This window comes from Cloeon dipterum, chromosome 2 (genome assembly GCF_949628265.1).
Source record: "Cloeon dipterum chromosome 2, ieCloDipt1.1, whole genome shotgun sequence".
NCBI lineage: Eukaryota > Metazoa > Arthropoda > Insecta > Ephemeroptera > Baetidae > Cloeon > Cloeon dipterum.
The window spans coordinates 6,361,073-6,388,148 of record NC_088787.1 but is presented as its reverse complement, the minus strand read 5'-3'; the positions used below and the strand labels follow the sequence as shown (position 1 = coordinate 6,388,148).

The window sequence follows — 27,076 nt, the reverse complement described above, 5'->3', positions numbered from 1 at the left end:
GTTTATTTCCTATTTCCAAAGACCTCAAAAATCAGCTGTGCTTTCATTATTCATCTTTTTTTACACATTTCTTTTAGTATTAAATAAAACATTTATAAATCACATTGAAATCAACTGTCTAGCTATGAGACCTCTACTCAAAACCATCGCAATTTAGAGGTATATTTTATTATCAATTAAACTATGAATGGTTCGTATTTCTTTCGAAAATTTTATTAAAAACCATAAAAAACTAACATATGAAAGCGCATGGCAACCATTAAAAAAATTTATCAAGCATTTGAATCAACTCTTCATCCACGTACAAATTCAATAGTTCGTCATCGATGGTTTGACCCGCGAAAAATTGGGTGACGCCAGGAACATCATTATTTTGAGTTTTTCCATCCCTGATGCTCCTTGCCAGCACTGAGTAGCCACTGCACAGATTATTAACGTCAAATTTTACATCTTTTAAACCGGGAATCGATGTCACGGCACATTTGATGAACTTGGAAATTTCTTGGAAATATTCAGCTTTCAAGCCACTGAATGAACGCCAATTATCACTAACATGGAGAGTTTTTAATCCTCTCAATATTGTCTTGTCGGCTATTAAAGCGGTGGTTTTCTGCAGATCTTCAAAGTCCAAACAGGATCCTTCAAAGGTGATTTTTTCCAAGAGGGGCGCTCGCAGAATTTCACTCAGTTTAATTCGGTTGTTAAACTTCCTACGCGAATTCAAATTATATAAATAGTGTCAATGAAGGGAGTAAATTAATTTTCGTTACCGAAAAAATTCCAATCCGAGTTCTCTGAGGTGGCTGAAAGTCGTGAGAGGTGCCGCGTCCTCAAGGATGTTCCCGCCCAAGTGGAGGCGCTCCAACTTCGGGCAGAGAGCGAAAATATCGCTGAACGATAAATTCGTTTCGTTGGGATCGTCGATGCAGTATATAATATTCAGGGCTTTCAAACTCGGTCCAAATTTTTCCAGAAACCGGCGAATTACGTCTGGCGGGACACAAAATTCAATCTGCAAACTTTCCAAGTTTGTCAACTGCGAAAGCCAAGATTCCAAGTAGTGCTCCTCAACGCCATCGTCCGGCCAAGTGCTGATCTGATTAAATTAGAAAATAAGGGTTTTAATTAATATACGAAGAAAATTAAATTTAACTATTGATTAGGAAAAATTATTAAAGACTTAAAGTTTGACGAAATTTCTGAGCACACCAATCGATTTTTGAAGGTCAAATTCGGTAAAATGGACCTTTTACCTCCAGAACATGCGTATGTGAGATTATGTGAGATCTGGGCATGCGTCAAATATGGCTTAATCTGACAAAAGAATTCATTCGTCGTTCATGTACAGGTTGTTCTCTCTGCAAGTGCTCAAACTAGCTTTGACGCATGCGCAATTCACGCATTCGTATTGTTTTAGCAGGAAAAATGTTGTATACTTATGTGAGACGCATGTCGCGCTCGACGTTTTGGTCGGAAAAATTATCTACATTAACCTAATTCGACCCTCAAAAATAGTAGATAGATGTGCTCAAAATTTTCGTCAAAGATGGGTCTTTAATAATAATTTAAAAAAAATACTTTACCTTGAGATGACGAGCCAAAGGAAACTTAGCAATCTGTATTTCATCGCAGCATTCAATGGCATAAAAATCTAACAGCAAATGGCGTAGATTAGAGGTTCCAGGATCGGCGGCGATGTCAGCCATCATGTTGCAGTCGTCAAAACTGCTGAATCCGTCCGAAAAGTCGCCAATGACTCGCAAATTGGGCAGATGTTCAGCGCAAAGATTGATCAGGCTGGTATTGATGTTGATCCCACGCGTGTCAAACATGAAAACCTTTAGCTTTGACATAGCAGTTTTCATTTTCTGGGCGATCTTCGGTTTTTTAAGAATGAGGCGCGTCGTTTGTTTTTCCAGCACTATTTTGATGTTTTCAAGATGCGGGAGGTTTTTGCATAGATCAATCACGTCGACCAATCGAAATTCAAAAATTTCCTCAATTCTCAGAGATTTAAGCCGGGTTAATTTTCCCAGAGCTTCCAACAGCTCAGCATCGGCTACTTTATGAATTGTGAGGAAGAATCGATTTGCAAGGGTGGCCAGAGACAACTCTTCCACCTCCGGGTTCTTCGTAGAGATTTGAATCACCGCCTAAAACATTATTTTAAATTTAAAGATGAATTTATTATTTTGTTACAGTTACCTCTTTGAAATACCGACATTTCAGACGCATCGGACAAAATGTAAGAAAAGCGGTTAGATCAATTTTAGCAGGCCTCATGGCGAGGAAGAGGCTAAGGGCTGGGAGCATCAGAACTTCCATTTCCTCTTTCTCCCTCACAAGCTTGGTGCATTTTTTTGCCATCAGTTTGAGCACAATCTTCGCAATCAGGTCTGTTGCTACAAAATAAAAATTAGAGAATTAGAATTTAGTGTAATATTCATAATTTTTAAAATTTCTTTGCCAAGAAAATAAATTTATCAAAATACCAAAAGAAATCTACGACCTGTGATGAAAAAAAATTCGAAAAACCCCCCAAAACCCACTAAAATGTGATGATCCCAGGTAAGAATATAATTTTAATACTTACGCAACTGAGGAAAATGATTAAGCTCGAAGTTGGGCTCGAGTTTCACTTCCCAATCCGCGGCTGCGGCTCGAATGCGATCCGAGGCGAATTTTCGGTGCCGTATTATTTTCGTTATTTTATCGTACATGTCTGCAAAGGTGATCTGAACTCACGAATCTGTTAATTGGGCGTTTGATTCAGCCACTTGTCCGTCCAACAACTAATTTGTGCGCGAAATTCGGGCCGAAATTGACGAGACTATTGAATTTTGTTTGTTGTTCACGTGGCCACGATGCGAGAGTGGAAAACAACAACAAAAACCCAGTTCTCTCCCTTCGCCGTCAGGTGGAGGGAGAGAATGGTCGCATTGCTCAGGGAAGATTTTTTTAAGGGTTGGTGGCGGCAAAAATACGCGTGCAGCTACAATTCGAATATATATTTTTTTCTCATTGTGTATAAAAAGGATCAAATATGATTGCTTTAAATTTATTTTAATAAAAAACACATTTTGAAGGGTTCAGAATGTATTTAAAAGTATAAAATCTGAATGTATTTTTGAAAAATAGAAAATGTTTTTAAATACTGTCCCATGTTTGAACTTTGCGGAAAATTTCATAGGCGGTTTTTTTGTTATCAAGAAATTCCGTGCATCAAAATTAAAAAATTTATTTTTCAAAATTGGAAATTTTTGGTCCTTATCATCAGAATTGCAAAATCCACCCATCGTTGGACTCGTCTCAAATCTCCCCTGACCAGCTAAAGGGTCATCATCCACTTTAATCCCCATTATGATCCAATTTTGATGATAAAAGCGAACGCCGGTATTCCCCACTTAAGGGTGGAAATTAAGAATCCCTAAACTTCAGCTGCTAAGAGAAGGTCAAAGAGATTACAACGGTGGGTATACGGGTGCTATTAATTTGCAATTGCTGATAATGCATTTAGAATCCGAAATTAGGAGGTGCAAAAACCTGAAAAACTTGAAAAAAATAGTAATTTTAGCTGGTTATTGCAATTCAAGATGATGATGATGTTTCAATGTCTCGACTGTGTGAAGACGTTCCGCGAGGAAAGCCGGCTCATTCAACGCCTCAAGACGAAACACAAAAAGCATAGAACAAAAGACAGTTTAAAATGTCGGATTTGTGGCATTTATTTGAGGACAATAAACCTGATCCGTCATCACCTTCGCGATGGCCGGCATGGAGAGAAGAGCAGAAATAAGAAGGCCTTTTTCTTCTCACAACAAAGCCGCCAAGAGGATGATGATAAAAAATGCCAAGCTTAATCGCAATTGTCACAGCTATAATGCAGAAATATTTTGAATGTACAATTTTGGTCCTATAAAATTATTAATAGAGAGGAATTTATCTAATTTTAACAGAGTTTCCTAACGCACCATGTGTGCTTATTTTTTATACTAACCCTTTAACTATTTTTTCTCAAAGAAAGTGATTATTTTTTAGCTGTTTTGAACTTTACACTTACAGAATTTTCGCAAACTTTCCTCCTCTCGGCTGTTAGACTTTTTGGTGTCGCAACCCGAGTTGATAAAAAATTTATTCGTCACGAGAGCACAGCGTCATCGGAATTTTATTAATAAAATAGCAGAAAGTTCTTCAATGGGACGGCTATTTGAAGTCTCTTCACTATCTTCTTCATTGATTTAATTAAATTTTTAAATTATTTGACCAAGAAATGTTTTCCATATCAATTCACATTATAAATAATTTCAGCTGTTACTTTTTAAGAGTGGCATTATTCGGGACGTCAAAAGGTCACTGATAAGATGTTGTTACAGACGCACAGCATATATAAAGCGAAACGATAAAGACGCTCGTTTGCTAGTCTGAAAAAAGCTCTTGTTCGTTTGTAGTCCAGCTACAGGATGGACAGGAAAAGCATTATTTTGCTGGTGCTTCTGTCTTTCAGCCACGCATTGACGGCTAAGCAGCAGCAACCCGAGGAAAGTGATGCGGCTGCATTTCCAAACTACGACGAGGTATATATACGCATTATTAGACTTTTTGTCTTGGATTCGAAAAGAATGAAACGTTCGCACAATATACAATGTTAGCTATACTATGGAAATACTAAATAAGTGTCAGGGTTTCTTATTTGCGGTGAAAACCATCCAGGATCGATACACAAATTACAATATTTAGGAGCGCAATTATAATTATTAAAAAAATAGATTTTGATTTTAAAAAATTTGTATATTAGTTTTCTGGTTAACATTTTTGTATATCTGGCTTGCTTGATGTGTTTCTAAACTTAGAATATTTATTTAAAATTAAAATTCCTTTATTATTTCATGAAAATTTTCTAGCCAAAATATTTTTACAGCCGAATTATTTATGAGTTTCCTGCTTTTGTGAAGTAATCGAGGATCCTTTCGCCCTGCAGACGCAGACCTACAAATTTGCTGAAATAAGCTCTTGTCATTTTTAAAACAGTACCCATCGGATCGAGTTTTGTGTACTTTTAGGATTGCATTATTAACAACTTTTTGTGATACAGCTTTTGAAAACTATAATGAGGATCGTTAAAATTTAAAAGCTATAAAATTAACGGAAAATCCAAGCGGCCTCGTGGCGCAGTGGATAGTAAACATTTTTTAAGTAAATAACATTATATAAAAAATTCAATGCTACTGTAGGACTGAGTAATTTCCGCGTACGAGTTTCAACTTCATGATCATTTAGCCTTTAAATCAACTAAAAGATGTGTAGAAAAAAAAATAATTATTTTATTTTCAAAGGAGTATTTATCTGATGGTGAACATGATGTTCCAATCTATGATTATGATGATATTGTTGGTCCTGTTAGTACTGTTGGTCCTGTCGAGTAAGTACCTTAATTGGCTCGAAAATGCGGACTCTTTTAACTGCGTGCTAACAATTTACAGTTCATGTGCAGACTTAAGGAAAGAACTGGATGATTTGAAGGAAGAACAGACATTTCTGAATACCACGATGGAGCAAGACAAAACGTTGTTAAAAAATAAGGAGGAAGAACTGAAGGACCTGAAGGAACAATTAGTCCAGAAAAATAAAACGATCGACAACTTGAGGGAAAACCTGGACAATGCAACGATGCAAATGAACCTGAAAATTGAGCTTAATATAGCCGTAAAGGAAGACCTGAAAAACGTGACGGAGCAATTAGACAATAACAAAGAGTTGTTAGAAGAAAAAGAGAAACAATTGAAGGACCTGACGGAACAATTAGTCCAGAAAAATGAAACGATTGACAACTTGAGGGAAAACCTGAACAATGCAACGGTGCAAATGATCCAGTACAAAGAGTTGTTCGAAATCGTGGAGGAAAAGCTGAAAAACTCAACGGTAGATAAAAAAGACTTGACAGCAAAACTGGAAGACGCACTGGAGGAACTGAGTAGAGAAAAAGAATTGGCAAAAGCCACTGAGGGAAACCTGGAAAACGCGGTGGCTCAGGAAAAATTGTTGTTAGAAGAAAAGAAGGAAAAACTGAATAATGTGACGATACAATTAAACCAGGAAAAGAAATTGGTTGAAGACTTGAAGGAAAAATTAAAGAACAGGACGGAACAATTAGACCAGAAAAATGAATTGATTGACAACTTGAGGGAAAACCTGAACAATGCAACGGTGCAAATGATCCAGTACAAAGAGTTGTTCGAAATCGTGGAGGAAAAGCTGAAAAACTCAACGAAAGAAAAAAACGACTTGACAGCAAAACTGGACAACGCAACGATGCAAATAACTCAGCAAAACGCGTCATTAACAATCAAAGACGAAAAGCTGATGAACCTGACGGAAGATTTAAACCAGAAAATTAAGCTTTTGGGAGACACGGAGGAAAAAATAAAGAACGCGACGGAACAATTAGGCCAAGTCGAACCGTTGTTAAAAGACAAAGATAAACAATTGAAGGACCTGACGGAACAGTTAGACCAGAAAAATAAATTGATTGACAACTGGAAGGACAACCTGGACAATGCAACGGTGCAAATGAGCCAGGACAAAGAGTTGCTCAAAATCGTGGAGGAAAAGCTGAAAAACTCAACGGTAGAAGTAAACAACTTGACAGCAATACTGGAAGAACTGAATAATATGACGATGCAATTAAAACAGGTAAAGGAATTGGTTGAAGGCTTGAAGGAAAATCTAAAGAACGCGACGGAACAATTAAGCCAAGTCGAAGCGTTGTTAAAAGAAAAAGATGAAGAACTGAAGGACCTGACGGAACAATTAGACCAGAAAAATGAATCGATTGACAACTTGAGGGAAAACCTGGAAAATGCAACGGTGCAAATGATCCAGGACAAAGAGTTGTTCAAAATCGTGGATGAAAAGCTGAAAAACTCAACGGTAGAAGTAAACAACTTGACAGCAAAACTGGAAGAAAAGAAGGAAGAACTGAATAATGTGACGATGCAATTCAAACAGGAAAAGGAATTAGTTGAAGACTTGACGGCAAAACTGGAAAATGCAACGGTGGAAATGATTCAGGTCAAAGAGATGATAATCATCAAAGACAATAACAACCTGACGAACCTGACTGAGAAATTAAACCAGAAAATTAAGCTTTTGGGAGACATGGAGGAAGAACTGAAGCACTTGAAGGAACAATTAAATCAGAATGTTAAACTTTTGGAAGTCGTGGAGGAAAAACTAAAGAATTCAACGCTACAAATTGCCCAGAAGAGTGCGTTGTTAGAAGACAAGGAGAAAAAATTGAAGGAGCTGACGGCCCAATTGAGCCAGGAAAAAAGGTTACTAGAAGTCACGCAGATACAACTCGAAAACACAACAGCGCAGGTGAAATTGAAAGATGATTCATTGCAGTTCGTGAAGAAAAAACTGGAGAACGCAAATGTTCAATTGATCCGGGAACAAAATTTGTCAGTAAAACTGAAGAACGAAATCGTACAATTAACCTGTACCAATAATACGAAAAGTGAGTGATTGATCATCTATTTAAATGCAAATTGAGGCAATAATTTGATTTTCCCTCGTCACTCATTAAAAATTACCAAATTGATTTTCAGATGATTCAAGAATTTCTTCAAGCTTATTGCCCCTTTTCCCGGGATCAAAATATTACCTGAGCAAACAGAAGGTGCGTGCATGAACTCTTCGATATTTTTATAATAATTTTTGCTTTACGTTTTTATTCCTTAGTTGAGCTGGCACATGGCAGGACAGTTTTGCAAATTATTCGGCATGGAGTTGGCTATCATCGAGTCAAGGGATGAAAATACTGCACTCCATGAATTTATCAGTGAGTGAAATTTCGTCATCTAAATGATTTATTAATTTAATTTTAATGTAGGTAAGAATATCCTTCCCTCAAGCTACTATTGGATTTCTGGCACAGATTTGGGCGCAGAAGGGAGGTTTTATTGGTCTGGAACAGGAAAACCTATTCAGGGATTCACTAAATTTAACATCGGAGAGCCAAATAATGCTGGAGATAAGGAGCACTGTCTTGAAGTCGAATTTCGTTCACATCGATATGATCTTTATTGGAATGACTATCATTGTGAAAAGAAAAACTTGTTTATTTGCGAGATGAAAGTTTGTGGTGAACTTTTAAATAAGTAAAACTGCATTCAATTCGCTCAGAAATTAATAAATTTAACGCTTTTGAAGTCAGTACAATTTTTGGTTACATAAGAGGATCAAAAATTTAATTATGTGTTTAAAATTGTTGAATATATAAATATACATAATGGATTTGATTAGTCACAGAATTTCAAAACCAAGGTTAATTAGAAAATAAAATAAAAACCTTCTTTGCTCTTTGTTCCTTTTAAATTAATTACTTTTATTAAAATTCCTTGTGCTTTACACAAAATGTAATCATTCCAGAAATCAATTTGGATGCAATTTATGCATTTTTGATAGCAATAAAAATTCTGCAACCTCAACAAGTTCTTCTGCTGCGACACCACAAACAGGAGCCCGAAATATGCACAGCCATTTTTACCTTCTTGACTGAAAATTGCCGAGGATCTGTGACTGTACAAAGCAAGTTTAAGGCTTCACTCACAATCAGTTTAAAAAGAGCAGCTCAGTTTTACCTTAATAATTCATAATTAACTGCGGATAGAACCTATATAATTACAGGAAAATACATTTTTCTGTCTTATGCGCCTTGTCAAGAGAGGGAAACTGTGCCGCCAAGCAGCATTCCAGTGCAGGTTGCATATGCATCGGTTTAGACTTTCAAGTTATTCGTTTTTGCTGGCTGTTGAAAATATCATTCTGCGCACCTCTATTTTTATAAGTATTTCCTCGCCAATTTTTGTGAATTTCGGAGGTTATTCAAAATTTAAATTTACTTTCTGTCAAACAAAAAATTATCATACATGAATTTACAAAAATTAGCCAACCTTACAGGAAGAGAGACGTATTTTATTTTTTAATTTCACATGGAGGATTTTATTTAATTTTAACAAAATTTCCCAACGCTATTTGAAATCTTTTAACCGTCTTCTTCGTAGTTTTGTAAATTATTTGACCAAGAAAATGTTTCCCACATTTTTGTTTATTTTTTTTTTTTTTGCTCTTTTCATCCCTGTCCTCTCGGACCGGGGAGGGCGCGCACTGCACTAGCACGAGTGCCAATAACACCGCGAACGGATAACATGGGCGCACCAGGCCGCACATTTCAGGGACCCAGCCCACTCAAGGGCTACTTGCCTCCGCACCGAGGACTGACATTGAAAACGCCAGACATTTGTCCATAAAGCCGCTGGAAAGATGCGAAAACCAGCAAGTGGCGAGTCGGCGCCGGTGCGCCTCCCAGCCCGTTGAGCAATTTGAGCATTTCGAGTCACTAAACTAACCACTTTTTGCCATCTCTAACGTTGGGTAGCCAGTAGATCTCCCAACTGCTCAAATACCTCCCCAATTGCTTTGACACTCCTGACAATGCCTTAACAATGCGAGCCAACAGGCTGAACAGGCTGGTATATATTTCATGTTATAAAATAGTTTAAGCAGCTAGTATTTACTTTTAATTTTTAAGAATGACGCATCATTCGGGATGTCAAAGGGTCACTGATAAGATGTTGTAACAGACGCAGAGCATGTAAAGCGAAAACGATAAAGGCGCTCGTTTGCTAGTCTGAAAAAGCTCTTGCTCGTTTGTAGTCCTACTAAAGCATGGACAGGAAAAGCATTATTTTGCTAGTGCTTCTGTCCTTCAGCCATGACGCATTGACGGCTAAGCAGCAGCCTGAGGGTAGTGCGGCTGCATTTCCAAACTCCGACGAGGTATTTATATTAGTAGACTTTATGTCTTCGATTTGAAACAAATGAAACTGTTCACATTGCTTCATATAATAGCTGTACTATGGAAATACTATTTATTTGTTGTGAAAATCATCCAGGATTGTAGGATTGATATCGATAAAAAAATTAAAATATTAAGAGACGGTTGTAATTTAAAACAAAAGATAAATAAATAAATAAATAAATAAATAGAGATGGGATTTTAAGTGACCATAATTTTTAGATTATTTTTTTAATAACATTTTTGTAAATCTGGCTTGCTTGATTTATTTCTTAGTTAAGAATCGTATTTAAAATTAAAATTCCATTCTTATTCCATGAAAATTTGATTGCCTGAATATTTAGACAGTCGAAATTTTAATCAGTTTCCTGATTTTATGAAGTAAACAAGGATCCTTTCGACTTGCAGACCCACAAATTTTCTAAACCCCCCAAAAATTAACAAAAAATCCAAGCGGCCTTCTCGTAAATGCGAAGTGGATACTGGATAGTACAATATTTTTAGTAAGTAAAATTATATAAAAAAATGCTACTATCGTGTGACTGATTGTGAGTCAAAGCATTCACATCTGCGTACGAGTGTCGACTTCATGCACATCGTTGCCTTTAAATGTACTATAAGTGCGTATAATAAATTTAATTACTATTTTCAGAAGTATTTATCTGATGATGATGAACACACAGCTCCAAACTATGATTATGATGATTCTGCTGAGTAAGTGCCTTTCGGCTTAAAAATGCAGACTCTTTTAACTGTGCTAAAAATTCGCAGTCCATGTGCAGACGTAAAGAAAGAACTGAATGATTTGAAGGAAAAACTCGACATGGCAATGGTGCAATTGAGTCTAATAAAAGAAAAACTGGATAATGCGACAGAGAAAATTGGCCTAGACAAGGTTTTGTTGGAAGAAAAGGAGGAAAAACTAAGTGAGCTGACGGCGCAATTGAACCTGAGAAATGAGCCTTACATAGCCGTGAAGAAAGATGTGAAAAACGCAACGGAACAATTAGGCCAAGAAGATAAAAAGGAAGAACTGAAGGACCTGACGCAACAATTAGAACAGAAAAATGAATTGATGGACAACTTGAAGGAAAAACTGGAAAATGCAACGGTGCAAATTAACCAGGACAACGAATTGGTTGAAGTCATAAGGAAAAAACTGAAGAATGTTAGGGCCCAACTGATTCGGGAAAGAAATTTGGTACTAAATCTGAAGAACGAAATTGCACAAATAAACCGTACCAAAGATGGATGTGAAAATGAACTCAGAGCCATTCGTAAAAGTTATGCTCAGCTGAGGTAAAGGCAAAATTTTACCTAATTTTAATAAATGAATAATTACGTCTTTTTTACAGCGATGAGTGCCAACCTTGTCCCAAAACTACGAAAAGTGAGTGTTGACATTTATGCATAATTTAGAAGCAAATTAAGGCAACAATTTGATTTTTACCTCGTCATTGACTAATTTAAGACTACAAAATTACATTAATTTTAGATGATGGGCCTGTCACCGAAAGAATTATTTATTCGGGATTACCGCCCGGGACCACAAAATCACCTAAGAAGGGACCGGGACGTGCGTGCACGAATTGTAGGATATTTATATTATATTTTGTTTCACGTTTTTATTCCTTATAGTTGAGCCGTTCCTGATCATCCCAGAGAGGCCTGAAGATTGCTATTCACGAATCAAGGCACGATGTCAGCGAGGTCGAGCAAGGGCCGCCAGCGGTGTGCAAGTGGTCAGCACGTCATAGGTCTCTCGTCACGAGTGTCGGTCCTTTTCCCTTAGCCCAATTTATAGATAGGGGGATTGACGAATTTAATTAGCCCGTCGGATAAGAAAAGAGTTGACTTCGTTTCCATACCTATGTCATGATTTTTCCTGACGAGATTACGATTGCTTTTTATAATTTTTGTGTACCGATATGTAACGACGTGAATTTTCAGGCACCCACAGGGTAGAGCAGAGAGAGAAACTCAAGTATCAATCAAGGCAACGCCAGAGCCTCCCTCCCGCGAGCGCACAACCTGCTCACACACACACACACACACATTCGCTCTCCTGACGACGCGTGAGCAATAGGGCAATTCTCTCGATTGTCTCGCTCCGCCGCTCTTCCCTCAGGGTAGCCAAGCACGAACTGTTCGCCGCTATCATCAATAAACTGGTGTGGTGTAGTAACCAGGACGCTTTTGTCCACCCCGCACCCTTTTTTATGGCCCATCGGCTGGAGAGTCCTGTCCAGAGCGAGCGCGAGTCCTCTCCGTTAGAGGTTTTTTTAATATCTGAGACTCTCCCTCCTCTCTGCCCTTTGGGCACTAAAATATTTTACATTACATAATGTAACATAATATATCGGTACCAATATTATTGATCGTAAAACCCTGACAGACGAAAACTCTGCGCACTCTTTGAATTTATCCGTGAGTGAAATTTCGTTATCTAAATGATTTATTAATTTAATTTTAATGTAGGGCAGAATCTTCCCGCAAGCTACTATTGGATTTCTTAGGCGCAGAAGGGAGGTTTTACTGGTCTGGAACATGAAAACCTATTCAGGAATTCACTAACTTGAAAACTTGATTATTTGTGAGATTGAACTTTTAAACTATTAAAATTGCATTCAATTCGCTCAGAAATTAAAAAATTTAATGCTTTTATTATCGTAAACATTAAATTTTTGGTTATATAAAATTTAATAATGTAATGGTTCAAAATTATTGAATAAATCAATGCAATGAAATTTAAAATTAAAACAGTTGAATTGAAATAACCAATTTTGTAAAAAAAAATAATTATGTTCTTTTATTATTCCCTTTCTAAGTATTTTGGTAATTCAACAGCTCTCGTTGTATCTTTAAATATTTGCAACCGAAAAATTTGACTTGGAAGGAAGCTTGCATGGAACTGAGTAATATTTAAATTAGAAAAAATTCTTTATCATTTTATTTGATTCCTCGCAGTGGAAAATTTTAAACCAACCCCCTTGAACGACGTGTTTACGAATAAAATCACTGATGATAAAAAGGCAATTAGTCCCCCCATTTTTTTTAAACTAGAATTTTTCAGAGCTTTATTGTCACAGGGCTTCCCTCCTGCGGGCGCTGCCTCCAAGTGTGCGGCAGCAAACGGAACCTTGGTGACAGTGACGCAATCCACGCTCGACAGAATGAAAATGCTCCATCAATTTGTCAAAAAGAAATCTTTATTCATGGAAAACAAAGATGGCGTCCTAGTTCCTTGGAGTACGCATTAGAACAAAATTGATTTGAGACCAGATTAAACACGCGGTTTATTCGCAACAGATGAAAATTTTGTTCTCTTGGATGAAACTTTCCAAGACTCGAAAGGAGCAGTGCGCTGGTGCAGCACTTCAGAAGAGGTTCCTGCCTATATGAAGCCAATAAACCAATCCGAAGAGATGAGCTCCCAATATTTCCAACAGTTCGGCAGCGAAGAACCGAGTCCTGTTCGTGTCTCCCACAATGATTATTTTGATAAAGCTAAAGTGCCCATTTTTTTCTGCAAATTCGATCATTCATTCCTAACGCTATGCAAGCAGATTAACTTTTAAATATTAAAAGTCTAACTTTATCCGAGTTTGTTTGAAATTTCGCATTGTTATTTTTTGGCTTATAAAGTTGGATAATTTTGTGTGAACTAAAACATGTTTATTTCCTATTTCCAAAGACCTCAAAAATCAGCTGTGCTTTCATTATTCATCTTTTTTTACACATTTCTTTTAGTATTAAATAAAACATTTATAAATCACATTGAAATCAACTGTCTAGCTATGAGACCTCTACTCAAAACCATCGCAATTTAGAGGTATATTTTATTATCAATTAAACTATGAATGGTTCGTATTTCTTTCGAAAATTTTATTAAAAACCATAAAAAACTAACATATGAAAGCGCATGGCAACCATTAAAAAAATTTATCAAGCATTTGAATCAACTCTTCATCCACGTACAAATTCAATAGTTCGTCATCGATGGTTTGACCCGCGAAAAATTGGGTGACGCCAGGAACATCATTATTTTGAGTTTTTCCATCCCTGATGCTCCTTGCCAGCACTGAGTAGCCACTGCACAGATTATTAACGTCAAATTTTACATCTTTTAAACCGGGAATCGATGTCACGGCACATTTGATGAACTTGGAAATTTCTTGGAAATATTCAGCTTTCAAGCCACTGAATGAACGCCAATTATCACTAACATGGAGAGTTTTTAATCCTCTCAATATTGTCTTGTCGGCTATTAAAGCGGTGGTTTTCTGCAGATCTTCAAAGTCCAAACAGGATCCTTCAAAGGTGATTTTTTCCAAGAGGGGCGCTCGCAGAATTTCACTCAGTTTAATTCGGTTGTTAAACTTCCTACGCGAATTCAAATTATATAAATAGTGTCAATGAAGGGAGTAAATTAATTTTCGTTACCGAAAAAATTCCAATCCGAGTTCTCTGAGGTGGCTGAAAGTCGTGAGAGGTGCCGCGTCCTCAAGGATGTTCCCGCCCAAGTGGAGGCGCTCCAACTTCGGGCAGAGAGCGAAAATATCGCTGAACGATAAATTCGTTTCGTTGGGATCGTCGATGCAGTATATAATATTCAGGGCTTTCAAACTCGGTCCAAATTTTTCCAGAAACCGGCGAATTACGTCTGGCGGGACACAAAATTCAATCTGCAAACTTTCCAAGTTTGTCAACTGCGAAAGCCAAGATTCCAAGTAGTGCTCCTCAACGCCATCGTCCGGCCAAGTGCTGATCTGATTAAATTAGAAAATAAGGGTTTTAATTAATATACGAAGAAAATTAAATTTAACTATTGATTAGGAAAAAATTATTAAAGACTAAAAGTTTGACGAAATTTCTGAGCACACCAATCGATTTTTGAAGGTCAAATTCGGTAAAATGGACCTTTTACCTCCAGAACATGCGTATGTGAGATTATGTGAGATCTGGGCATGCGTCAAATATGGCTTAATCTGACAAAAGAATTCATTCGTCGTTCATGTACAGGTTGTTCTCTCTGCAAGTGCTCAAACTAGCTTTGACGCATGCGCAATTCACGCATTCGTATTGTTTTAGCAGGAAAAATGTTGTATACTTATGTGAGACGCATGTCGCGCTCGACGTTTTGGTCGGAAAAATTATCTACATTAACCTAATTCGACCCTCAAAAATAGTAGATAGATGTGCTCAAAATTTTCGTCAAAGATGGGTCTTTAATAATAATTTAAAAAAAATACTTTACCTTGAGATGACGAGCCAAAGGAAACTTAGCAATCTGTATTTCATCGCAGCATTCAATGGCATAAAAATCTAACAGCAAATGGCGTAGATTAGAGGTTCCAGGATCGGCGGCGATGTCAGCCATCATGTTGCAGTCGTCAAAACTGCTGAATCCGTCCGAAAAGTCGCCAATGACTCGCAAATTGGGCAGATGTTCAGCGCAAAGATTGATCAGGCTGGTATTGATGTTGATCCCACGCGTGTCAAACATGAAAACCTTTAGCTTTGACATAGCAGTTTTCATTTTCTGGGCGATCTTCGGTTTTTTAAGAATGAGGCGCGTCGTTTGTTTTTCCAGCACTATTTTGATGTTTTCAAGATGCGGGAGGTTTTTGCATAGATCAATCACGTCGACCAATCGAAATTCAAAAATTTCCTCAATTCTCAGAGATTTAAGCCGGGTTAATTTTCCCAGAGCTTCCAACAGCTCAGCATCGGCTACTTTATGAATTGTGAGGAAGAATCGATTTGCAAGGGTGGCCAGAGACAACTCTTCCACCTCCGGGTTCTTCGTAGAGATTTGAATCACCGCCTAAAACATTATTTTAAATTTAAAGATGAATTTATTATTTTGTTACAGTTACCTCTTTGAAATACCGACATTTCAGACGCATCGGACAAAATGTAAGAAAAGCGGTTAGATCAATTTTAGCAGGCCTCATGGCGAGGAAGAGGCTAAGGGCTGGGAGCATCAGAACTTCCATTTCCTCTTTCTCCCTCACAAGCTTGGTGCATTTTTTTGCCATCAGTTTGAGCACAATCTTCGCAATCAGGTCTGTTGCTACAAAATAAAAATTAGAGAATTAGAATTTAGTGTAATATTCATAATTTTTAAAATTTCTTTGCCAAGAAAATAAATTTATCAAAATACCAAAAGAAATCTACGACCTGTGATGAAAAAAAATTCGAAAAACCCCCCAAAACCCACTAAAATGTGATGATCCCAGGTAAGAATATAATTTTAATACTTACGCAACTGAGGAAAATGATTAAGCTCGAAGTTGGGCTCGAGTTTCACTTCCCAATCCGCGGCTGCGGCTCGAATGCGATCCGAGGCGAATTTTCGGTGCCGTATTATTTTCGTTATTTTATCGTACATGTCTGCAAAGGTGATCTGAACTCACGAATCTGTTACTTGGGCGTTTGATTCAGCCACTTGTCCGTCCAACAACTACTTTGTGCGCGAAATTCGGGCCGAAATTGACGAGACTATTGAATTTTGTTTGTTGTTCACGTGGCCACGATGCGAGAGTGGAAAGGAAAACAACAACAAAAACCCAGTTCTCTCCCTTCGCCGTCAGGTGGAGGGAGAGAATGGTCGCATTGCTCAGGGAAGATTTTTTTAAGGGTTGGTGGCGGCAAAAATACGCGTGCAGCTACAATTCGAATATATATTTTTTTCTCATTGTGTATAAAAAGGATCAAATATGATTGCTTTAAATTTATTTTAATAAAAAACACATTTTGAAGGGTTCAGAATGTATTTAAAAGTATAAAATCTGAATGTATTTTTGAAAAATAGAAAATGTTTTTAAATACTGTCCCATGTTTGAACTTTGCAGAAAATTTCATAGGCGGTTTTTTTGCTATCAAGAAATTCCGTGCATCAAAATTAAAAAATTTATTTTTCAAAATTGGAAATTTTTGGTCCTTATCATCAGAATTGCAAAATCCACCCATCGTTGGACTCGTCTCAAATCTCCCCTGACCAGCTAAAGGGCCATCATCCACTTTCATCCCCATTATGCTCCAATTTTGATGATAAAAGCGAACGCCGTTATTCCCCACTTAGGGGTGGAAATTAAGAATCCCTAAACTTCAGCTGCTAAGAGAAGGTCAAAGAGATTACAACGGTGGGTATACGGGTGCTATTAATTTGCTATTGCTGAGAATGCATTTAGAATCCGAAATTAGGAGGTGCAAAAACCTGAAAAACTTGAAAAAAATAGTAATTTTAGCTGGTTATTGCAAGTCAAGATGATGATGATGTTTCAATGTCTCGACTGTGTGAAGACGTTCCGCGAGGAAAGCCGGCTCATTCAACACCTCAAGACGAAACACAAAAAGCAGAACACAAGACAGTTTAAAATGTCGGATTTGTGGCATTTATTTGAGGACAATAAACCTGCTCCGTTATCACCTTCGCGATGGCCGGCATGGAGAGAAGAGCAGAAATAAGAAGACCTTTTTCTTTCACACAACAAAGCCGCCAAGAGGATTGATGATAAAAAATGCCAAGCTTAATCGCAATTGTCACAGCTATAATGCAAAAATATTTTGAATGTACAATTTCGGTTCTATAAAATTATTAATAGAGAGGAATTTATCTAATTTTAACAGAGTTTCCTAACGCACCATGTGTGCTTATTTTTTATACTAACCCTTTAACTATTTTTTCTCAAAGAAAGTGATTATTTTTTAGCTGTTTTGAACTTTACACTTACAGAATTTTCGCAAACTTTCCTCCTCTCGGCTGTTAGACTTTTTGGTGTCGCAACCCGAGTTGATAAAAAATTTATTCGTCACGAGAGCACAGCGTCATCGGAATTTTATTAATAAAATAGCAGAAAGTTCTTCAATGGGACGGCTATTTGAAGTCTCTTCACTATCTTCTTCATTGATTTAATTAAATTTTTAAATTATTTGACCAAGAAATGTTTCCCATATCAATTCATATTATAAATAATTTCAGCTGTTACTTTTTAAGAGTGGCATTATTCGGGACGTCAAAAGGTCACTGATAAGATGTTGTTACAGACGCACAGCATATATAAAGCGAAACGATAAAGACGCTCGTTTGCTAGTCTGAAAAAAGCTCTTGTTCGTTTGTAGTCCAGCTACAGGATGGACAGGAAAAGCATTATTTTGCTGGTGCTTCTGTCTTTCAGCCACGCATTGACGGCTAAGCAGCAGCAACCCGAGGAAAGTGATGCGGCTGCATTTCCAAACTACGACGAGGTATATATACGCATTATTAGACTTTTTGTCTTGGATTCGAAAAGAATGAAACGTTCGCACAATATACAATGTTAGCTATACTATGGAAATACTAAATAAGTGTCAGGGTTTCTTATTTGCGGTGAAAACCATCCAGGATCGATACACAAATTACAATATTTAGGAGCGCAATTATAATTATTAAAAAAATAGATTTTGATTTTAAAAAATTTGTATATTAGTTTTCTGGTTAACATTTTTGTATATCTGGCTTGCTTGATGTGTTTCTAAACTTAGAATATTTATTTAAAATTAAAATTCCTTTATTATTTCATGAAAATTTTCTAGCCAAAATATTTTTACAGCCGAATTATTTATGAGTTTCCTGCTTTTGTGAAGTAATCGAGGATCCTTTCGCCCTGCAGACGCAGACCTACAAATTTGCTGAAATAAGCTCTTGTCATTTTTAAAACAGTACCCATCGGATCGAGTTTTGTGTACTTTTAGGATTGCATTATTAACAACTTTTTGTGATACAGCTTTTGAAAACTATAATGAGGATCGTTAAAATTTAAAAGCTATAAAATTAACGGAAAATCCAAGCGGCCTCGTGGCGCAGTGGATAGTAAACATTTTTTAAGTAAATAACATTATATAAAAAATTCAATGCTACTGTAGGACTGAGTAATTTCCGCGTACGAGTTTCAACTTCATGATCATTTAGCCTTTAAATCAACTAAAAGATATGTAGAAAAAAATAATTATTTTTTTTCAAAGGAGTATTTATCTGATGGTGAACATGATGTTCCAATCTATGATTAAGATGATATTGTTGGTACTGTTAGTACTGTTGGTCCTGTCGAGTAAGTACCTTAATTGGCTCGAAAATGCGGACTCTTTTAACTGTGCTAACAATTTACAGTTCATGTGCAGACTTAACGAAAGAACGGGATGATTTGAAGGAAGAACAGAAAAAACTGAATACCACGATGGAGCAAGACAAAACGTTGTTAAAAAATAAGGAGGAAGAACTTAAGGACCTGAAGGAACAATTAGTCCAGAAAAATAAAACGATCGACAACTTGAGGGAAAACCTGGACAATGCAACGATGCAAATGAACCTGAAAATTGAGCTTAATATAGCCGTAAAGGAAGACCTGAAAAACGTGACGGAGCAATTAGACAATAACAAAGAGTTGTTAGAAGAAAAAGAGAAACAATTGAAGGACCTGACGGAACAATTAGTCCAGAAAAATGAAACGATTGACAACTTGAGGGAAAACCTGAACAATGCAACGGTGCAAATGATCCAGTACAAAGAGTTGTTCGAAATCGTGGAGGAAAAGCTGAAAAACTCAACGGTAGATAAAAAAGACTTGACAGCAAAACTGGAAGACGCACTGGAGGAACTGAGTAGAGAAAAAGAATTGGCAAAAGCCACTGAGGGAAACCTTGAAAACGCGTTGGCTCAGGAAAAATTGTTGTTAGAAGAAAAGAAGGAAAAACTGAATAATGTGACGATACAATTAAACCAGGAAAAGAAATTGGTTGAAGACTTGAAGGAAAAATTAAAGAACAGGACGGAACAATTAGACCAGAAAAATGAATTGATTGACAACTTGAGGGAAAACCTGAACAATGCAACGGTGCAAATGATCCAGTACAAAGAGTTGTTCGAAATCGTGGAGGAAAAGCTGAAAAACTCAACGAAAGAAAAAAACGACTTGACAGCAAAACTGGACAACGCAACGATGCAAATAACTCAGCAAAACGCGTCATTAACAATCAAAGACGAAAAGCTGATGAACCTGACGGAAGATTTAAACCAGAAAATTAAGCTTTTGGGAGACACGGAGGAAAAAATAAAGAACGCGACGGAACAATTAGGCCAAGTCGAACCGTTGTTAAAAGACAAAGATAAACAATTGAAGGACCTGACGGAACAGTTAGACCAGAAAAATAAATTGATTGACAACTGGAAGGACAACCTGGACAATGCAACGGTGCAAATGAGCCAGGACAAAGAGTTGCTCAAAATCGTGGAGGAAAAGCTGAAAAACTCAACGGTAGAAGTAAACAACTTGACAGCAATACTGGAAGAACTGAATAATATGACGATGCAATTAAAACAGGTAAAGGAATTGGTTGAAGGCTTGAAGGAAAATCTAAAGAACGCGACGGAACAATTAAGCCAAGTCGAAGCGTTGTTAAAAGAAAAAGATGAAGAACTGAAGGACCTGACGGAACAATTAGACCAGAAAAATGAATCGATTGACAACTTGAGGGAAAACCTGGAAAATGCAACGGTGCAAATGATCCAGGACAAAGAGTTGTTCAAAATCGTGGATGAAAAGCTGAAAAACTCAACGGTAGAAGTAAACAACTTGACAGCAAAACTGGAAGAAAAGAAGGAAGAACTGAATAATGTGACGATGCAATTCAAACAGGAAAAGGAATTAGTTGAAGACTTGACGGCAAAACTGGAAAATGCAACGGTGGAAATGATTCAGGTCAAAGAGATGATAATCATCAAAGACAATAACAACCTGACGAACCTGACTGAGAAATTAAACCAGAAAATTAAGCTTTTGGGAGACATGGAGGAAGAACTGAAGCACTTGAAGGAACAATTAAATCAGAATGTTAAACTTTTGGAAGTCGTGGAGGAAAAACTAAAGAATTCAACGCTACAAATTGCCCAGAAGAGTGCGTTGTTAGAAGACAAGGAGAAAAAATTGAAGGAGCTGACGGCCCAATTGAGCCAGGAAAAAAGGTTACTAGAAGTCACGCAGATACAACTCGAAAACACAACAGCGCAGGTGAAATTGAAAGATGATTCATTGCAGTTCGTGAAGAAAAAACTGGAGAACGCAAATGTTCAATTGATCCGGGAACAAAATTTGTCAGTAAAACTGAAGAACGAAATCGCACAATTAACCTGTACCAGTAATACGAAAAGTGAGTGATTGATCATCTATTTAAATGCAAATTGAGGCAATAATTTGATTTTCCCTCGTCACTCATTAAAAATTACCAAATTGATTTTCAGATGATTCAAGAATTTCTTCAAGCTTATTGCCCCTTTTCCCGGGATCAAAATATTACCTGAGCAAACAGAAGGTGCGTGCATGAACTCTTCGATATTTTTATAATAATTTTTGCTTTACGTTTTTATTCCTTAGTTGAGCTGGCACATGGCAGGACAGTTTTGCAAATTATTCGGCATGGAGTTGGCTATCATCGAGTCAAGGGATGAAAATACTGCACTCCATGAATTTATCAGTGAGTGAAATTTCGTCATCTAAATGATTTATTAATTTAATTTTAATGTAGGTAAGAATATCCTTCCCTCAAGCTACTATTGGATTTCTGGCACAGATTTGGGCGCAGAAGGGAGGTTTTATTGGTCTGGAACAGGAAAACCTATTCAGGGATTCACTAAATTTAACATCGGAGAGCCAAATAATGCTGGAGATAAGGAGCACTGTCTTGAAGTCGAATTTCGTTCACATCGATATGATCTTTATTGGAATGACTATCATTGTGAAAAGAAAAACTTGTTTATTTGCGAGATGAAAGTTTGTGGTGAACTTTTAAATAAGTAAAACTGCATTCAATTCGCTCAGAAATTAATAAATTTAACGCTTTTGAAGTCAGTACAATTTTTGGTTACATAAGAGGATCAAAAATTTAATTATGTGTTTAAAATTGTTGAATATATAAATATACATAATGGATTTGATTAGTCACAGAATTTCAAAACCAAGGTTAATTAGAAAATAAAATAAAAACCTTCTTTGCTCTTTGTTCCTTTTAAATTAATTACTTTTATTAAAATTCCTTGTGCTTTACACAAAATGTAATCATTCCAGAAATCAATTTGGATGCAATTTATGCATTTTTGATAGCAATAAAAATTCTGCAACCTCAACAAGTTCTTCTGCTGCGACACCACAAACAGGAGCCCGAAATATGCACAGCCATTTTTACCTTCTTGACTGAAAATTGCCGAGGATCTGTGACTGTACAAAGCAAGTTTAAGGCTTCACTCACAATCAGTTTAAAAAGAGCAGCTCAGTTTTACCTTAATAATTCATAATTAACTGCGGATAGAACCTATATAATTACAGGAAAATACATTTTTCTGTCTTATGCGCCTTGTCAAGAGAGGGAAACTGTGCCGCCAAGCAGCATTCCAGTGCAGGTTGCATATGCATCGGTTTAGACTTTCAAGTTATTCGTTTTTGCTGGCTGTTGAAAATATCATTCTGCGCACCTCTATTTTTATAAGTATTTCCTCGCCAATTTTTGTGAATTTCGGAGGTTATTCAAAATTTAAATTTACTTTCTGTCAAACAAAAAATTATCATACATGAATTTACAAAAATTAGCCAACCTTACAGGAAGAGAGACGTATTTTATTTTTTAATTTCACATGGAGGATTTTATTTAATTTTAACAAAATTTCCCAACGCTATTTGAAATCTTTTAACCGTCTTCTTCGTAGTTTTGTAAATTATTTGACCAAGAAAATGTTTCCCACATTTTTGTTTATTTTTTTTTTTTTTGCTCTTTTCATCCCTGTCCTCTCGGACCGGGGAGGGCGCGCACTGCACTAGCACGAGTGCCAATAACACCGCGAACGGATAACATGGGCGCACCAGGCCGCACATTTCAGGGACCCAGCCCACTCAAGGGCTACTTGCCTCCGCACCGAGGACTGACATTGAAAACGCCAGACATTTGTCCATAAAGCCGCTGGAAAGATGCGAAAACCAGCAAGTGGCGAGTCGGCGCCGGTGCGCCTCCCAGCCCGTTGAGCAATTTGAGCATTTCGAGTCACTAAACTAACCACTTTTTGCCATCTCTAACGTTGGGTAGCCAGTAGATCTCCCAACTGCTCAAATACCTCCCCAATTGCTTTGACACTCCTGACAATGCCTTAACAATGCGAGCCAACAGGCTGAACAGGCTGGTATATATTTCATGTTATAAAATAGTTTAAGCAGCTAGTATTTACTTTTAATTTTTAAGAATGACGCATCATTCGGGATGTCAAAGGGTCACTGATAAGATGTTGTAACAGACGCAGAGCATGTAAAGCGAAAACGATAAAGGCGCTCGTTTGCTAGTCTGAAAAAGCTCTTGCTCGTTTGTAGTCCTACTAAAGCATGGACAGGAAAAGCATTATTTTGCTAGTGCTTCTGTCCTTCAGCCATGACGCATTGACGGCTAAGCAGCAGCCTGAGGGTAGTGCGGCTGCATTTCCAAACTCCGACGAGGTATTTATATTAGTAGACTTTATGTCTTCGATTTGAAACAAATGAAACTGTTCACATTGCTTCATATAATAGCTGTACTATGGAAATACTATTTATTTGTTGTGAAAATCATCCAGGATTGTAGGATTGATATCGATAAAAAAATTAAAATATTAAGAGACGGTTGTAATTTAAAACAAAAGATAAATAAATAAATAAATAAATAAATAGAGATGGGATTTTAAGTGACCATAATTTTTAGATTATTTTTTTAATAACATTTTTGTAAATCTGGCTTGCTTGATTTATTTCTTAGTTAAGAATCGTATTTAAAATTAAAATTCCATTCTTATTCCATGAAAATTTGATTGCCTGAATATTTAGACAGTCGAAATTTTAATCAGTTTCCTGATTTTATGAAGTAAACAAGGATCCTTTCGACTTGCAGACCCACAAATTTTCTAAACCCCCCAAAAATTAACAAAAAATCCAAGCGGCCTTCTCGTAAATGCGAAGTGGATACTGGATAGTACAATATTTTTAGTAAGTAAAATTATATAAAAAAATGCTACTATCGTGTGACTGATTGTGAGTCAAAGCATTCACATCTGCGTACGAGTGTCGACTTCATGCACATCGTTGCCTTTAAATGTACTATAAGTGCGTATAATAAATTTAATTACTATTTTCAGAAGTATTTATCTGATGATGATGAACACACAGCTCCAAACTATGATTATGATGATTCTGCTGAGTAAGTGCCTTTCGGCTTAAAAATGCAGACTCTTTTAACTGTGCTAAAAATTCGCAGTCCATGTGCAGACGTAAAGAAAGAACTGAATGATTTGAAGGAAAAACTCGACATGGCAATGGTGCAATTGAGTCTAATAAAAGAAAAACTGGATAATGCGACAGAGAAAATTGGCCTAGACAAGGTTTTGTTGGAAGAAAAGGAGGAAAAACTAAGTGAGCTGACGGCGCAATTGAACCTGAGAAATGAGCCTTACATAGCCGTGAAGAAAGATGTGAAAAACGCAACGGAACAATTAGGCCAAGAAGATAAAAAGGAAGAACTGAAGGACCTGACGCAACAATTAGAACAGAAAAATGAATTGATGGACAACTTGAAGGAAAAACTGGAAAATGCAACGGTGCAAATTAACCAGGACAACGAATTGGTTGAAGTCATAAGGAAAAAACTGAAGAATGTTAGGGCCCAACTGATTCGGGAAAGAAATTTGGTACTAAATCTGAAGAACGAAATTGCACAAATAAACCGTACCAAAGATGGATGTGAAAATGAACTCAGAGCCATTCGTAAAAGTTATGCTCAGCTGAGGTAAAGGCAAAATTTTACCTAATTTTAATAAATGAATAATTACGTCTTTTTTACAGCGATGAGTGCCAACCTTGTCCCAAAACTACGAAAAGTGAGTGTTGACATTTATGCATAATTTAGAAGCAAATTAAGGCAACAATTTGATTTTTACCTCGTCATTGACTAATTTAAGACTACAAAATTACATTAATTTTAGATGATGGGCCTGTCACCGAAAGAATTATTTATTCGGGATTACCGCCCGGGACCACAAAATCACCTAAGAAGGGACCGGGACGTGCGTGCACGAATTGTAGGATATTTATATTATATTTTGTTTCACGTTTTTATTCCTTATAGTTGAGCCGTTCCTGATCATCCCAGAGAGGCCTGAAGATTGCTATTCACGAATCAAGGCACGATGTCAGCGAGGTCGAGCAAGGGCCGCCAGCGGTGTGCAAGTGGTCAGCACGTCATAGGTCTCTCGTCACGAGTGTCGGTCCTTTTCCCTTAGCCCAATTTATAGATAGGGGGATTGACGAATTTAATTAGCCCGTCGGATAAGAAAAGAGTTGACTTCGTTTCCATACCTATGTCATGATTTTTCCTGACGAGATTACGATTGCTTTTTATAATTTTTGTGTACCGATATGTAACGACGTGAATTTTCAGGCACCCACAGGGTAGAGCAGAGAGAGAAACTCAAGTATCAATCAAGGCAACGCCAGAGCCTCCCTCCCGCGAGCGCACAACCTGCTCACACACACACACACACACATTCGCTCTCCTGACGACGCGTGAGCAATAGGGCAATTCTCTCGATTGTCTCGCTCCGCCGCTCTTCCCTCAGGGTAGCCAAGCACGAACTGTTCGCCGCTATCATCAATAAACTGGTGTGGTGTAGTAACCAGGACGCTTTTGTCCACCCCGCACCCTTTTTTATGGCCCATCGGCTGGAGAGTCCTGTCCAGAGCGAGCGCGAGTCCTCTCCGTTAGAGGTTTTTTTAATATCTGAGACTCTCCCTCCTCTCTGCCCTTTGGGCACTAAAATATTTTACATTACATAATGTAACATAATATATCGGTACCAATATTATTGATCGTAAAACCCTGACAGACGAAAACTCTGCGCACTCTTTGAATTTATCCGTGAGTGAAATTTCGTTATCTAAATGATTTATTAATTTAATTTTAATGTAGGGCAGAATCTTCCCGCAAGCTACTATTGGATTTCTTAGGCGCAGAAGGGAGGTTTTACTGGTCTGGAACATGAAAACCTATTCAGGAATTCACTAACTTGAAAACTTGATTATTTGTGAGATTGAACTTTTAAACTATTAAAATTGCATTCAATTCGCTCAGAAATTAAAAAATTTAATGCTTTTATTATCGTAAACATTAAATTTTTGGTTATATAAAATTTAATAATGTAATGGTTCAAAATTATTGAATAAATCAATGCAATGAAATTTAAAATTAAAACAGTTGAATTGAAATAACCAATTTTGTAAAAAAAAATAATTATGTTCTTTTATTATTCCCTTTCTAAGTATTTTGGTAATTCAACAGCTCTCGTTGTATCTTTAAATATTTGCAACCGAAAAATTTGACTTGGAAGGAAGCTTGCATGGAACTGAGTAATATTTAAATTAGAAAAAATTCTTTATCATTTTATTTGATTCCTCGCAGTGGAAAATTTTAAACCAACCCCCTTGAACGACGTGTTTACGAATAAAATCACTGATGATAAAAAGGCAATTAGTCCCCCCATTTTTTTTAAACTAGAATTTTTCAGAGCTTTATTGTCACAGGGCTTCCCTCCTGCGGGCGCTGCCTCCAAGTGTGCGGCAGCAAACGGAACCTTGGTGACAGTGACGCAATCCACGCTCGACAGAATGAAAATGCTCCATCAATTTGTCAAAAAGAAATCTTTATTCATGGAAAACAAAGATGGCGTCCTAGTTCCTTGGAGTACGCATTAGAACAAAATTGATTTGAGACCAGATTAAACACGCGGTTTATTCGCAACAGATGAAAATTTTGTTCTCTTGGATGAAACTTTCCAAGACTCGAAAGGAGCAGTGCGCTGGTGCAGCACTTCAGAAGAGGTTCCTGCCTATATGAAGCCAATAAACCAATCCGAAGAGATGAGCTCCCAATATTTCCAACAGTTCGGCAGCGAAGAACCGAGTCCTGTTCGTGTCTCCCACAATGATTATTTTGATAAAGCTAAAGTGCCCATTTTTTTCTGCAAATTCGATCATTCATTCCTAACGCTATGCAAGCAGATTAACTTTTAAATATTAAAAGTCTAACTTTATCCGAGTTTGTTTGAAATTTCGCATTGTTATTTTTTGGCTTATAAAGTTGGATAATTTTGTGTGAACTAAAACATGTTTATTTCCT

The 27,076-nt window shown here is 37.1% G+C and overlaps 6 protein-coding genes across 6 annotated transcripts; 4 read left to right on the top strand and 2 right to left on the bottom strand.

The window, feature by feature from the left end:
- Positions 1–243: 243 nt before the first annotated feature.
- On the bottom strand, positions 244–3,359 carry LOC135937431 (uncharacterized). Its single transcript, XM_065480581.1, has 5 exons — positions 3,293–3,359; positions 2,206–2,402; positions 1,584–2,153; positions 771–1,096; positions 244–710 (listed from the first exon to the last, which is right to left on the bottom strand). The coding sequence occupies exons 1-5, from the start codon at positions 3,357–3,359 to the stop codon at positions 260–262; spliced, it is 1,611 nt and encodes a 536-aa protein (XP_065336653.1). The 3' UTR covers positions 244–259.
- Positions 3,360–5,547: 2,188 nt separating this feature from the next.
- LOC135937430 (putative autophagy-related protein 11) lies at positions 5,548–7,875 on the top strand. Its single transcript, XM_065480580.1, has 3 exons — positions 5,548–7,516; positions 7,608–7,678; positions 7,741–7,875. Exons 1-3 carry the CDS (start codon positions 5,548–5,550, stop codon positions 7,846–7,848), a joined length of 2,148 nt encoding a protein of 715 aa, XP_065336652.1. The 3' UTR covers positions 7,849–7,875.
- Positions 7,876–10,636: 2,761 nt separating this feature from the next.
- On the top strand, positions 10,637–13,518 carry LOC135937229 (serine/threonine-protein kinase 10-like). The gene is made up of 8 exons (XM_065480339.1): positions 10,637–11,158; positions 11,215–11,249; positions 11,355–11,435; positions 11,498–12,452; positions 12,707–12,774; positions 12,827–12,891; positions 12,949–13,108; positions 13,169–13,518. The coding sequence occupies exons 1-4, from the start codon at positions 10,683–10,685 to the stop codon at positions 11,614–11,616; spliced, it is 711 nt and encodes a 236-aa protein (XP_065336411.1). The 5' UTR covers positions 10,637–10,682; the 3' UTR covers positions 11,617–12,452; positions 12,707–12,774; positions 12,827–12,891; positions 12,949–13,108; positions 13,169–13,518.
- A 211-nt stretch (positions 13,519–13,729) lies between these two features.
- Positions 13,730–16,897, bottom strand: LOC135937429 (uncharacterized). The gene is made up of 5 exons (XM_065480579.1): positions 16,831–16,897; positions 15,739–15,935; positions 15,117–15,686; positions 14,303–14,628; positions 13,730–14,242 (listed from the first exon to the last, which is right to left on the bottom strand). Exons 1-5 carry the CDS (start codon positions 16,895–16,897, stop codon positions 13,792–13,794), a joined length of 1,611 nt encoding a protein of 536 aa, XP_065336651.1. The 3' UTR covers positions 13,730–13,791.
- A 2,303-nt stretch (positions 16,898–19,200) lies between these two features.
- Positions 19,201–21,903, top strand: LOC135937427 (C-type lectin domain family 4 member F-like). Its single transcript, XM_065480578.1, has 4 exons — positions 19,201–21,049; positions 21,141–21,211; positions 21,274–21,373; positions 21,425–21,903. The coding sequence occupies exons 1-4, from the start codon at positions 19,201–19,203 to the stop codon at positions 21,694–21,696; spliced, it is 2,292 nt and encodes a 763-aa protein (XP_065336650.1). The 3' UTR covers positions 21,697–21,903.
- Positions 21,904–24,169: 2,266 nt separating this feature from the next.
- LOC135936755 (serine/threonine-protein kinase 10-like) lies at positions 24,170–27,051 on the top strand. Its single transcript, XM_065479693.1, has 8 exons — positions 24,170–24,691; positions 24,748–24,782; positions 24,888–24,968; positions 25,031–25,985; positions 26,240–26,307; positions 26,360–26,424; positions 26,482–26,641; positions 26,702–27,051. The coding sequence occupies exons 1-4, from the start codon at positions 24,216–24,218 to the stop codon at positions 25,147–25,149; spliced, it is 711 nt and encodes a 236-aa protein (XP_065335765.1). The 5' UTR covers positions 24,170–24,215; the 3' UTR covers positions 25,150–25,985; positions 26,240–26,307; positions 26,360–26,424; positions 26,482–26,641; positions 26,702–27,051.
- The last annotated feature ends 25 nt before the right edge of the window (positions 27,052–27,076 follow it).

Bases quoted from the DNA above. Each gene is read 5' to 3' on its own strand.
- LOC135937431 (XM_065480581.1), bottom strand. From the start codon at position 3,359: ATGGGGATTAAAGTGGATGATGACCCTTTAGCTGGTCAGGGGAGATTT. The intron at 2,154-2,205 runs GTAACTGTAACA...ATAATGTTTTAG, and splicing joins AATGTCGGTATTTCAAAGAG to GCGGTGATTCAAATCTCTAC. The intron at 1,097-1,583 runs GTAAAGTATTTT...TAATTTAATCAG, and splicing joins CTTTGGCTCGTCATCTCAAG to ATCAGCACTTGGCCGGACGA.
- LOC135937427 (XM_065480578.1), top strand. From the start codon at position 19,201: ATGCAAATGAACCTGAAAATTGAGCTTAATATAGCCGTAAAGGAAGAC. The intron at 21,050-21,140 runs GTGAGTGATTGA...ATTGATTTTCAG, and splicing joins CTGTACCAGTAATACGAAAA to ATGATTCAAGAATTTCTTCA. The intron at 21,374-21,424 runs GTGAGTGAAATT...ATTTTAATGTAG, and splicing joins TGCACTCCATGAATTTATCA to GTAAGAATATCCTTCCCTCA.
- LOC135936755 (XM_065479693.1), top strand. From the start codon at position 24,216: ATGGCAATGGTGCAATTGAGTCTAATAAAAGAAAAACTGGATAATGCG. The intron at 24,692-24,747 runs GTAAAGGCAAAA...TCTTTTTTACAG, and splicing joins AAAAGTTATGCTCAGCTGAG to CGATGAGTGCCAACCTTGTC. The intron at 24,969-25,030 runs GTGCGTGCACGA...TATTCCTTATAG, and splicing joins ACCTAAGAAGGGACCGGGAC to TTGAGCCGTTCCTGATCATC.
- LOC135937430 (XM_065480580.1), top strand. From the start codon at position 5,548: ATGGAGCAAGACAAAACGTTGTTAAAAAATAAGGAGGAAGAACTGAAG. The intron at 7,517-7,607 runs GTGAGTGATTGA...ATTGATTTTCAG, and splicing joins CTGTACCAATAATACGAAAA to ATGATTCAAGAATTTCTTCA. The intron at 7,679-7,740 runs GTGCGTGCATGA...TTTATTCCTTAG, and splicing joins ATTACCTGAGCAAACAGAAG to TTGAGCTGGCACATGGCAGG.
- LOC135937429 (XM_065480579.1), bottom strand. From the start codon at position 16,897: ATGGGGATGAAAGTGGATGATGGCCCTTTAGCTGGTCAGGGGAGATTT. The intron at 15,687-15,738 runs GTAACTGTAACA...ATAATGTTTTAG, and splicing joins AATGTCGGTATTTCAAAGAG to GCGGTGATTCAAATCTCTAC. The intron at 14,243-14,302 runs GTAACGAAAATT...GAATTCGCGTAG, and splicing joins CTCGGATTGGAATTTTTTCG to GAAGTTTAACAACCGAATTA.
- LOC135937229 (XM_065480339.1), top strand. From the start codon at position 10,683: ATGGCAATGGTGCAATTGAGTCTAATAAAAGAAAAACTGGATAATGCG. The intron at 11,159-11,214 runs GTAAAGGCAAAA...TCTTTTTTACAG, and splicing joins AAAAGTTATGCTCAGCTGAG to CGATGAGTGCCAACCTTGTC. The intron at 11,250-11,354 runs GTGAGTGTTGAC...CATTAATTTTAG, and splicing joins TTGTCCCAAAACTACGAAAA to ATGATGGGCCTGTCACCGAA.